This window comes from Pleuronectes platessa, chromosome 3 (genome assembly GCF_947347685.1).
Source record: "Pleuronectes platessa chromosome 3, fPlePla1.1, whole genome shotgun sequence".
In the NCBI taxonomy this organism is placed as follows: Eukaryota; Metazoa; Chordata; class Actinopteri; order Pleuronectiformes; family Pleuronectidae; genus Pleuronectes; species Pleuronectes platessa.
Genome location: NC_070628.1, coordinates 3911270 through 3924665, shown reverse-complemented (window position 1 = coordinate 3924665; position 13396 = coordinate 3911270). Strand labels below are relative to the sequence as shown.

Sequence of the window (13396 nt, the reverse complement as noted above, 5' to 3'; positions counted from 1 at the left end):
ACCTCCACAGGCCAGCAATGATCTAGCTAATTGATCAATGAGTGTCCGATTAAAACGTTCCACCATCCCATCTGATTTTGGATTATATGGCGTGGTGCGCGTTTTCTTAATCTTCATAAGCTGACACAGTCTCTGAACAATTTCCCCCTCGAATTGCCGACCCTGATCACTGTGAATTATCTCTGGAACACCATGAACCAACACATAACCCTCAAACACACACTTTGCAACTGATTGAGCAGTTTGATTAGGAAGATCATACAGGTTCACAAACTTGGTAAAATAGTCCTCCACAACCAGCACATATCTGTTTCCCTTAGATGTCACTGGCAGTTCCAAAATGTCCATTGCCACTCTCTGAAATGGATGAGTAGCCTGGGACCCCCCCATCGGTGCCCGATGTTTAGGGACAGGGGCCCTGCGGGTCTGACAGGGGACGCACTGCTCACACCACTGCCTAACATCTTTAAACATGCAGGGCCAGTAACACGATTTCCTCGCTCTTTCCCACACCCGCTCAGCAGAAAAATGTGCTGATGCAGGGCCTCCATGAAGGTGCTGCAATACATCAGGGATAAACGAGGAGGGCACAACCACCTGATACTGAGCGTCCCCTGTGAGAGAAGAATTCACTGACCGACAGAGCACACCATTCACCACAGAAAGACGAGGATATTCAGTCCATAGTTTACGAAGCCACCGAGAGCTCCCTTTCATCTGCCACCGCGGAGGTCGAGACCCTTTCAACTCAATCCAGTCCAAAACTACACTAATGTCGGGATCATCCTTCTGCCGCAGCTTAATCTCAGTATCATCCTGGGAAAGTGAATGAATAAAGGAAAAGTCATCTGACTCACAGTCCATGTCCTCATGCTGCCCCCTTGTGGAGGAACTAAGACTCTGGGGGGTTTGCAACTGTGACTGAGACTGCGAACTGCCAATCCTGGAATCACTCAACTCCCTGTCAGAGTCCACGACATTCACTTGGCCAGATGTGTCCCCCATGGTGTCCCTCCTTGTGTCAGGCTCAGGATCTGGAGGTCGCCGTGACAGAGCATCCGCATTAGTATGCCGTTTTCCATCCTTGTGCTGCATGGCCCAGTTGAGAGGATCCAGTTCCAGTATCCATCTTGCTCTTTTCCCTGTGGGGTCATGATCAATTGACATGCCTCGGAGGCCCAACAGAGGTTTATGATCAGTTATGATAGTGAAGGCAGCCGATCCAATGTAGTGTCTGAACTGCCGTACGCCCCAAACTACAGCCCACAGTTCCTTGTCAAAAGTGGACCAGCGTCTTTCGGTGGCAGTGAGTGACTGACTAGCATACACTACCACTCTTTCCAATCCATCCCTGTCCTGTGCCAATATGGCCCCCACAGCGTCCATAGAGGCATCAGTATACACTTTAAAGGGGCAGTTGAAATCAGGCATGGTGACCACCGGAGCAGATGAGAGCACCCCTTTAAGATACACAAAGGCTGCATCACACTCCGCTGTCCATTGGAAAGGTGTGTCTTTACATGTGAGGCCGTGCAATGGAGCCGCACGCTGGGCAAAGTCCCTGACAAAGCGTCTATAGTAAGAGCAAAGTCCCACAAATGCCCTCACTTCAGTTGGATTCCGTGGAGTAGGCCATGTTCTGACCTTGTCTGTGTTTCGTGGGTCTGGCTGCAGGCCACGGCAAGACACAACATGCCCCAGGAACACCACATGATCCTGAGCCAGATGACATTTCTTAGAATTCAACCTAAGACCCGCCGCCTGAATCCTGGAGAAAACTTCCCGCAGGCTAGAGAGATGTTCCTCAAAGGTGGGGCTGTATATGAGCACATCATCGAGATACACCATACACACCTGCCATGGGAGCCCTCTAAGCACGAGCTCCATCATGCGTTGAAATGTTGCAGGCGAGTTGGTGAGACCCATGGGCATCGAACGCCACTGGTAGAGGCCCCTCCCCGTTGTGAAAGCGGTTTTTTCCCTGTCATCTTCAGCGACCTCAACCTGCCAGTAGCCATTAGAAAAGTCCAACGTACTAAACCAAACGGACCCTGCTAATGCATCTAATGTGTCATCCACCCTGGGGAGGGGGTGGCAGTCTCTCACTGTTACACTGTTTAAGCGGCGATAGTCGATACAAAACCTCCACTCTCCATTCTTTTTCTTCACCAGAACGACAGGTGAGGCCCAGGGGCTGCAACTCTCCTCTATCACCCCATCAGCTAACAGAGCCGACACCTGCCTATCTATCTCTTCCCTCTTGTCTGGTGAGGTGCGATATGCACGCTGTCGCTGAGGTGGATGATCACCGGTTTTAATATGATGTTCAATGAGCTTGCATTTGCCCATCACCCCCTCTGATGTACTAAATATTTGCCTATATTCCTCCAGCAGCTCCCTCAACTGTGCCCTCTCATGCTGATTAGTTGGGGATTCCCTCAGAGACACAAACGGCTCATCCGTGGATGAGATGGTGGAGACCATCGCCGCTGGGGTTTGAGGGAGTAGTACTAACTCAGATTCATCGACCGACAAAAACTCCCCCAAATGCATGCCTTCTCTGAGCACAATAACCCTGTCTGTAGGGTTCAAAACACGGGCCGTTGTAACTCCATTTTTCACTAGTGTCACAGTGTGAGCCACGACAAACTCACTATTCGGCTGGAGATTGGGAGCTAAATATCCCACAAAGTCTGGGAGCTGGTCAATGGGCCCAGCTGGAGACACACTTACAGGAACAATCATTTCACTGAGGGGAGGTAAGTCCAGGGCAGTGGACACTGTGACATTACAGCACACAGGAACCAAGTCTTTGTCACTTAAAAGGGGAGTAACTGTGTCCCACAACTGCAGTTGGCCATGGGCAAAATCCAACAGAGCGTGATTCGGAACAAGAAAGTCCAAACCCAGCAGTACTGCTTGTGTAGATCCCCTAAGCACATAGAAAACCTGTTGCCAGGACTCATCACCCAAGCGTAGAGTGGCAGTTATAGTGCCCAAAGTGTCGAGCATCTGGCCATTCACCGCACGTGCAGCAATGAGATCAGGGTTCAGGGGTCGTCTGCGCAGCGCGGGGACAGACATGCGGAAATCAGCACTGATGAATGATTCTGTTGCCCCAGAATCCACTAGGATGTTGACTTCAGTCCCCTCAATGCAACCTCTCACATATGAGGTGCTCTTCTCCTTCCAATGACCCATACGTGTTGTAGCTGGTGTCTGGGCCGCAACATCAGCTACAGCTCTTTTCCCGACTGCCTGGCTGAGTCCTCTCTTTTGGGGGAGAGAAACCGCACACCGCGCTGTCTCTGCGGTTCTTCATACATGGCAGGTCTTGGACCCCTCCAATTTGGGGAGGGGGTTCGGTTATGTTCCGGGCCCCGGTAAAACTGTCTCTCTCTGGAGCCACCCTCGACTTCCCGTTCACGCCAGCCACGGTCCGGGGAGCGTCCTCCTCGCTCCCCCTGTGGGCGACGAGATTGGCAGCCATAATTACCACAGTCACACTGGCAATGACCTCCATGCGCCGAAGGAGAATTTTTCCATTCACTGCGACTCTCTATGGATCTTAATCGTTTATTTTCATCTGCCATTTGTCTCATGTCCATTCTCATTTCCCTCATTTCCTCATTGAGTCGATCTATGGCTTTGAAAAAAACTCCCTCCATCAGAAATGGAATGCACCATGGATGTTGAACCACTGTTTACTGCTGGCTGGCTTGTATGAGGATTGCCATAGTCCATCTTTAAGGTTTCTCTAGCCATTTCACACCGACCTGCGATAACCAGAGCTTCTTCTAAATCAGTAGCCCCCTGCTCATGACATTTAGCTCTAAGAGAGGGGTCAAGGCCATGTAAAAATCTGCGGAATTTTTCTTCTCTTTGAGCAACATCCCCATAGCCTGGGAATGCTTCATGGACCAGTTTGCTTATGTCTGCTGCATATACCTCCAAGCTCTCACCTAAAGCACGAGGACGCGCGGAGAGATTTGCTCTGAAGCGATCCAGAAAATGTCTTTGTCCAAACGCCTCTTGTAACTTCTCCTTTACTGCAGAATAGTCAGTTTGGACGGTCTTCGGCAGGCTATCCCACAGGAGAAACGCAGCTCTGGCCAGGCGGGTTGGTAAAATCCTGACAAGTTCATACTCATAGTCGCCCCCCGTCCAGAGCCTGCACGGCCACCTCAAACTGTCGAGCCCAGCAGGGGAAGCTTTCATTTTCCTCCCCAGTGAAGGGCAGGGGGAGCTCGATCCTCACGTTGCTCGCGATGGATCTCTCTCTGTACGGCATCTTGTAGTCCAGTGGGTCTCTGTCACCACTCCACATCTTAATATACGATGACGTTCTTTCAATTCCAACACTCTCTTTGCTGTAGTGAGGGAGAGCGCTGGATTTACGCGTGCAACACTGCACAGAATCTCCGTCCACAACTTTAGCGGTACGTCAGTTAGCTGTGGCTAACTTTAGCTAACTCGCTAAACTTTATGAGCTGCTTCATTCGTTTTCACCGTGCACTTATCTTCCGATGGGTTTGGAGTGGGCAATATCCCACCGCTGCCACCAATGTAGCCGAGCGTTTTAGTTGTGTTGAATGCACCGAAAGAAGACAGAAGAAGTTCATCCATTCGGGACACAGCACCCGTTTTAATAACTCGTCACATATCCAACACAACTCACCGAACACACTTCCGGAAAACCCCTCTTCAAAATAAAAGTCACTGCACAAAATAGCTTACAATCAAAACAACATCAACACGTCTCAGTGACACTCGTGGTGATCAAGCGAAGCTTTAGGAGCTAACGTAGGTGACTCTCACCCACTACTAACCTGTAGAATACAGGATGAATGCAGCAGCAATAAAGACATGGAGCATCCAGCTCCTCATCCAGACTGCATCTGGCAGGTGGGCAGACGTTACCCCCAAAGAGACAGGACGGGGTGCAACTGCTCCAGTGCCAAACGTTCCTCCTGAGTGCTGCTGTCATTTACTGATTTCTCTAATGAAACTACTTAAAATACTGTCAAAGTAATTAAATACAATATTTTGGGCCATACCACATATAGAAGGGGGCGCAAAAAACTCTGCGAAAAATTAACAATAGAGTTTGATAAGAACGACCTACAAATACAGAAATTTCTTTGAGAAAAAATAATTTGTTTTTTTTTTAGATTTTTTTTTGCTTGACGCAGTTTTTGGCGCCCCCCTCTGAGTGGCGATAGGCAACCGCCTATGTCGCCTGTAGGAAAGACCGGCCCTGACTAACCCCATTTATTTTCTCTGGTGAATCACCAGTCGGCAGGTTTTTCATTGTCCTTGTATAAGTTGCTCTTATAATGGAGAAAACTGGCCAATATGGAGGAAATGATCTTTTATGCAGAGTCGATCAAAGATGGACGACACGTCTCCACTTCCTCCCACTCTCCAGAAATGAAGCCAAAATATCCTGGATACCAACGCTGCCATCTTTCACATTTGGAACCACAGTCTGCACAGTAGTGATCCGGAGATGGAGCCACAGTATCAAGGTCCCGCCCATACATGAGCTCGACCAATCCTGAGTCTGCATCAGCTGTCAATCATGAAGTTTAATCTAGTTTTCATTTCATCAAATAACAAATTAAAACCAAACTAATGAGAAAAATTAACAATAGAGTTTGATAAGAACGACCTACAAATACAGAAATTTCTTTGAGAAAAAATTATTTTACTTTTTAGATTGGTCCATGTCCTTCCCACTAACATGGAGGAGACAGAATGTATGTTCGATACTGCATCCAGACACCAGGGGGCGATCCCAATGCTTTGGTTTCAATTCTGGGGAGCAGTCATGTCTTCCATCTATATTTACACAAGCAGAATACTAGTACTAGTACTACACAAGTTTGTCAGTACTGACAGTAGTATCCCAAGAGATCAATGTGCCCATGCAGAAAAAAGTATTTAAAGACACATGAAGTTATGGTTCAATGCATTATCTCAAATACTCCAGCAGATGATGCTGTTTGTGAAATACTGTAGATTAAACTCACAGATTGACGGAGAGCGGAAATCCTCGAGTTCTTTAACAGCACAGGAAACTCTGTTTGAACGATGAAAATTATCTAAATAAGATTCTCCTTCCTCCATCTTCTGTTGATTCTTGTACCAGACGTAGTTCAGATGATCAGGAAGACGACAACTGCTCTGACACCAGAGCACTGCCCAGATAGAAGAGTCAAAATCCACTGATGCTCTAACCTGCACATGCAAATCTGTGTGTGAGAAGAAGGAATTCATTTTAGTCCAAACTGACAACACACACATGCATATAAAAGTGCACAGACACACTCAAGTGAACCAAACAAGATGTAGGAAATAAATGAATGAATGTTCAGATGTAAATGTTACCTGTGACAGACAGAGTGACTCCAGCTGAACCAGTTAAACTCCCAGTAGGTTGGTTTGTTGTGAACCTGAACTTGTACACAGCTGAGTCGCTCTCTCTCAGGTTAGAGATTCTCAGAGTGCACTTGTTGTTTCCACAGAGATTCTCCACACGACCTGAATACTCCGGATCAGTCCTTAGATCAACGTGAATCCCATTACTCTCTTTAATGAACCAGAAAGTTTCCTGAACTGTAGTATCATGGTTATTAACTGTGGATGGGTATGTGTAGGTACAGGTAATGTCCACTGTTGATCCTCTGACGGCACAGATCTCAGTAGAAGTGCAACTCACATCCCAGCCATTCTCACACTGTACCACTGTAACACAGAGAATCAGATTCATAACCACACCAGAGAACACTTAGTTTACTTTTTACTTTCTGTAGAAAAGAAACACATTTCCATGAGCAGCATTCCATAGCATTTCAACTAATGACTCCACACACTGATGACAAGTCCTGCATCGAGAGGAGAGGAACTCAGTCATGATGAGGATAATAATTATAATAATAACATTCCATAATAATAGTCATAATAATAATACTGATGATAATAATTCCATCCTATATTTTCTTTCTGCATCACTTTACAGGTGGTGATCTGAAGATGATTTAATGGCTCATTTATATTTTTTCTTTCTCTCTCAAACTCACTTCAGGTGAATCAGAAGTCTGAGTGTAAAATAGAGTGACAACATGAATGTAGAGGTACAGTACCTGTCACAGTGAGAAGAAGGACAACAAATCCACTGGCTGCTGCAGTTACACTCATAGTAGCTGCTGCTCTCGTCTGTGACTTCAAACAATAAAAACGTCCACAGATAGATAATGTGCACAAGATGAAACTCAGTCACATCACAGACACGTCTACCTACAACACAGAGAAAGATAATTTTAAACTGTTAAACACCCCCCCTTCCTTCCTCTTTCCACTTTACACCGACCTGCATGCTGTGCCCGATGCTGATAGATCAAACTGTGGTTTGTGCAAACTGTGGTTTGTGCGAGTGTGAAAAACAACTTCAGTGGCTGTTCATATCAAACCTCTATCTTCCACATCACAAGATCTCACTGATACAAGAAAGACAAATTTAATGAGACTTGAGAGAAACTGGGGTGTTTTTAATCTCATCTGTTCAGTGTCTCATGAAGATGCATACAGATTGACATGAAAAGGACAAATTGAAAAAAGATTTAAAATTGACCTGGAAAATAAACTGCTATTAATTCTGTTGGAGCCATTTGATTTGAGAACAAGTTTGACTGTAGCTGACCAGCTGAGACTAAAACCAGCCAGTGACGTCACATTCAGCAGAATGAGGTCAATGGAACCAGGTGTTGACGAGAGACAAAGACGCTGCAGAGAAACAGATTTTCAACCGCACGCTCCTCAGTTTGTTGATTTTCATTAATTACCGTTTGTTATTTTGCTACTTTGAACTTGGAAATAATTTAATTACTATACCTTAAGCTTCCAGTTGACTTGAACCAGACGTCAGGCCACCTCATATACACACATTTACACCACACGCAAGTGTAGACCACACTAGAAAAGCAGCGAAAACACATTGTTAAGGCTGCATTGTTGTATGTTGTATAAGTGCTATAGAGAAAGAGATTGTACACTTTGTATAACACTGTAGTGGCTCATTGGGTGACCTGCTGTGACCTTTTCTAGCCAGTAGGGGGAGGTACCCAGTCGTCCTCTCTGGTGAATCTACTCTGTGGAGAGTTTTTTTTACCTGTCTACATCCTGTCGGCCATTTTGCTGCTCAAGCTACAAGCACACTTCCTGCTTTACTCAGATTCTGTTATATCATGTGGAAGTGTGAGGTCACCCTGCTGACCTGCTGGAAGGTGCAGGGACTCTTACTATTCAACACTCAGGTTTTTGGTGAGAGACAAATTCTCCAGTGTCTGAGAGGACATCCACCGAAGAATCAAGATTCCAGTTCACAATAACATGTTTGAGACACTGTAATGTTTTGAGCTCTAGACGATAGAAACTTTAAAAAAAGAAACAAAATAATACTGATGATAATTCAGGTGAATCAGAAGTCTGAGTGTAAAATAGAGTGACAACATAAATGTAGAGGTACAGTACCTGTCACAATGAGAAGAAGGACAACAAATCCACTGGCTGCTGCAGTTACACTCATAGTAGCTGCTGCTCTCGTCTGTGACTTCAAACAAGAAAAACCTCCACAGATAAATAATGTGCACAAGATGAAACTCAGTCACATCATCTTTGTTAAATTTCCCGTTAAACGAAATAAGAAATCTGATGGAAATTGTGGCTGTTGTCATGTTGCTGTCAGATCATCTGAGAAAAGACAATTTACTGACCAAAAGTCCAAAAAGTGCTATTTCACTTTCCTCTTTCATGCTTGTCACAAAAGAAAGTAAAACAGGAACTATACAAATGAGAATGTGTGTCAGAAATCCTGTCATGTCAGTAAGTTGTGGACGTCCTTCTGTCCAACAACTGAAAACTACATCTCAGTGTTTTAATTAGGATTCCCCCCTCTCTCTCTCTCTCTCTCTCTCTCTCTCTTTCTCTCTCTCTCTCCTCTCCGGCTAGCTCTGTTCTCTCCATTTCCTGTTGCTCTCCTTCATCTCTCTCTGGTTGTATTCTCATCTTCCTCACCTGGCCTGTCTCTCGATCTCTGATGCAACCGGATTGTCTTGAACGTCTCTTCACCAGTTTCTCTTTTTAGTTTTCTGCATGTCTTAATCTTTTCTCCTTTGTTCTTTCTCCTTTAACCGTCGGTGCTTCCTGTCTTTAAAATCTATTTTCCTCCCCACCCCCGATCTAATCAAATGTTCATTTCTGTGGATTACAGTTACACCAATAACACGACTGACTTGACAATTAATCATTTTCTAAGCCGCACACTCCCTTGCTAACTTTTAACCTTTCAAACTTCCCATACATGGCAAATACGCGGTTACGCAACCATTTTAATCTTTTTTCCTTCAGAATTAAAACGTGTAAACAGTTAGCTATTTCAAGCTAATCCTAATATTCCCTTGCTGTATCTGAATTCCAAGGACTATGAACAGTTCTTTAAAAACAGTCTTAAATATGTATAAAACATCAGCTGAAGGTCCAGCTCCCTCAAAAGTGTGGCTAAATCATGTTGACCGCCCCCTGGTGGCTGGCTCCAGTCCAGGTCATACACCCTCCATGTGAGTGGATGTGTGAAATACATTTTTTCTCAAAGATGGTTTCTGTCCCTTGAGGTCGTTCTGATCGCAGTGATGTACATTCAAGTGTTCATTTTTCTGATTTGACAGCTGAGACTGACTCTCGATTGGTTGAGCAGAATAAAAGCTTGAATACCAGGCCACAGTTCTTAGCCCTCGTACTTGAACACTGTTATTTCAGAAAGTGCCATTAAAATGTTGTTTGTCTCAACGTTATCTAACCGTTTTTAATTTTGTTTGCATTTTCAAACGCGACTTCAGCTTTAGTTGAAAGAGTTCAGCAGACGACAGATGATGAATCCATGTGGCGCTCCTGCTGTTCCCCCGCTGTTTATGTGTTTGTGTTGAATTGTTTTGTGCAACGTTTTGTTCTGCTTGTTCATGCATGAGTCAGGATACGTAATGTGTTTTAATGGCAGCAGGTTTTTAAGAAGCCTGGTTTTCGTTTTCCCCATCATCAGAAACTGGATAATTCATTCAATTTAAAATCTCCAGCCGTTTAACGCACAGCTCGGAGGAATGATTTAAACTTTGCTGCACAGCTCCTGAAGTTTCATTTATGGGTTGTTTGTCATAGAATTGACAGAGTCACCGTGTAGGAGAGAGAGAATCAAACACAGCAGCATTTATCAGAGTCAAAGACTCAAACTAATAACCTGGACTCTCTGCCATTTGGTCCCTGTCCTCCCTGGAGAGCTGCAAAATGCCACCGGCTACATGACTGTAAATAATCAGAGAGAGAGAGACGCTGGTGAAGTGAGTCGTCAGGTCATTCAAAGAAGGAGAACGTTGTATCAATAGAATATTATCCCTCCTTCCCCTCAGAGAATCAGGATGTTCGGTTAAAAAGATGTATTTAATCTACAGAGGATCAAACTCACCTGAGCAACTCAACACTGGAGCCAATGCTCATACCTGGAGGAAACGTGGTGAACTCGCGCCACCTACTGGATCAACACACAACCACCACAAGGTAAAGACTTGACTTGTGTTTCCACTTCTAGACATTTCACATCTACGATATACAAAATACTCAATTGTACACACTTCCTTGTTCCACACACAGACACACACCATCTTGAATCAATGCTGTGTTTGATTTGCGTTCAGGCTCATCTGAAATAAAGGAGAACTGAGGGGATGTATGACAGTGACCTCCCTCTGGCCCTGGCCCTGGCCCTCCTCCTCCTCCTCCTCCTCCTCCTCCTCCTCCTCCTTGTGCTCCCCCGAAGCCGCTGTGCAAACCTTTCCTGTCACCATCAGTGTTTTCCTTAGTTAAGCATTTTGCTACAGAAATACGTGAGTTACAGCTTCTCTACAAAGTGCTTTCAAAAGTATTATAGACTGTGACTGTTCTTAGAGTTGTGCTGTAACTTACAAAAGAAGAATTTCAATTTCAACAGTGAGTCTATGACAGTGGTCAGTGCTCTCGAAACTGATTGGACATTCATTCAGTTAAGACTTGTGTCCTTCACCTACATCTTTTTTTGTGATCAAATTTGTTTTTTTATTGGGATTTGAAGGACAACAATCATCATCATTCAACAGCACATAAATAAAGTAATTACCGTATACAAACATAAGTATACCCATGTACTCACACACACAGATACACACATACACGCCGGATAATAATAAAATGAAAACATAACAATAAAATAAAAAGATATAACTTAAGATAAATATACAGCAAAAATTAAGTAAAATACATAAAATGTCATTAATGCAAAAGGGAAAAAAAATGCCATTGAAGTGTAACCTAGTTAGATCTATCAAATGGTTAGATGCCGTCCACAATATGCAGTACACAATAAAAACCTAAAAACAGAAAACATAAACCAAAGAAAACAGGACCAGAGGGGGGGGGGGGGGGGGGGGGGCTCAGCTAACGCCAAGAAGCCTTTGCGAGCCTCCACTGTTCGAGCCCAGTACAATAACACTTCCTCCATGGCACCATGGACGCGTGCTGTGGACAATTCCAGAAGCGCAACGTCTATGAAGTTGAGCAGCCACTGTCGCCGATATAGTATATGGGGCGGTTTCCACCTTGTTGCGATCATCTTTTTAGCTGCAGTTAGACCAGCCAGAAACACGCGCTTTGAGGATTTCGTGAGTCTCAGGTGAGAGAGATCATTTAAAATAAAAACAGATGGGGACAGGGGGATAGGAATGGACAATAGCAATAGCAGTTCACTCTGCACCATTTTCCAAAAATGTTCAACCCCTGAGCATTCCAAAATCATGTGGAAAAAGGTGCCCACAGTGCCAGTAGTACATAGTGTACAGTTCGGATTATCTTTAATTTTCATACAGTAAAGTTTACGAGGAGTCATGTATGTTCTGTGAATGAAATTTAGATGAATCTGTTGGTGGTCAGGGTTTCTGGATGACTGTTTGACTGTATCCCAGACCCCATCCCAGCTGAAGTCGGGGTCAAGGTCAGGAATATCTGCCCGCCAAGATGCATTCACTGGCAGAGTATTTTAGGAAATAACGATACAATTTAGATACAATTTTTCTGGATTCCTGGGCCTGATGCAAAAGTTTGATCAAAGAGTGTTCCTCCAGTGAACCTTGCCAGGGTACACCATATGTTTTCATGGCTGTTCTCAGCTGCAAGTAGAAATAAAAAGTGGAATGTTGCAAGTTGAACCGGAATGTGAGCTCTTCAAAAGAGTGTAGGCCCCTGTCCCCAATAATGTCACCAAGGGAGTGAATCCCCTTGTCATACCACTGGCGACACTGACCAAACTTAATTGGAGATTTACCAATCAACAAACGATCATTATAAAAAATAGGTGAATACGGGTTCCCATTAGAGGAAATACCACACATCTTTTGGTTGTGCCCCCTGTCCATTTGTTTGTTTGTTCATCAGCAGGATTACACAAAAACTGAACTAATTTCCACAAAACTTGGTGGAAAGACGGGACATGGGCCAAGAAAGAAGTCTTAACGCATGTTGTCCGGCGCCATCTTGGTTATTTGAAACCAGAAGTAACCATATTTGGAGGAGAGGGGGTGGAGCCTGACTCAGGGCCCAAGGACCCTCCCCGCCCACTTAAACCAGTGACCTGCACCCAGTGCTAGCTGTCATCACACGGTATCCATGACCCAATGCCTTCAGTGCTTTATGGTCTATTTGACTCTAAATGGATCATTCAATTCACTTTCTAGACTCAGAGTCTACGTCCATTTTAATATACGGTCAATGGAAAGAACCTTTTACATTTTGGAGCAGATTCAGACAAAGTAGCTGATCCAAGACATGTTTTATCTCTTTCTCTAACATGGTGAGATGAAAACAGTGATATGGAGTCATTCTTTTGGCCTCACTGTCTCTCACCTCTATCATCTCCACAGCTTCATTCACTTCTGATTTCAAGCTCAGAGTTTTCTTCATCCTGGATCGAAAACAACAACAAACACAACATTTGACAAGATGAACTTCATAACACTGAAACTAGTGTTTGAAGACATTTGAAGAAGACAGTCAAAGAGCAGAGGGTGAACTGATGGATTTGTTTTACCTCGTCCACAGAGTCCAGACCAGCACTGGAACCAGCACGACCACCAGAGTCAGCCTGATGATATTCATGATTATCACTGACTTCCCTGGACAAGAGACAGGAGACATTAGCAGTGTGGTTAGACTGATGACTCAGTTTGCCAGGTGATGCTGTTGGTCAGTCAGTATTGTTCATGTGCAATATGATGGGCTTGATATACAGCTGGGACACATCTGGAAATCCTCAGTATTG

General features: G+C 44.6%; 1 protein-coding gene across 3 annotated transcripts in view; it reads right to left on the bottom strand.

The window, feature by feature from the left end:
* Positions 1 to 13396, bottom strand: part of LOC128436855 (sialoadhesin) — a 129848-nt gene that overhangs the window by 8849 nt on the left and 107603 nt on the right. For all 3 annotated transcript variants that reach the window (XM_053418753.1, XM_053418750.1, XM_053418751.1), the window contains 2 exons: positions 13166 to 13250; positions 12982 to 13039 (listed from right to left, as the gene is read on the bottom strand). In XM_053418753.1, the coding sequence (XP_053274728.1) occupies positions 12982 to 13039; positions 13166 to 13250 (143 nt within the window). The remainder of the gene's footprint in view (positions 1 to 12981; positions 13040 to 13165; positions 13251 to 13396) is intronic.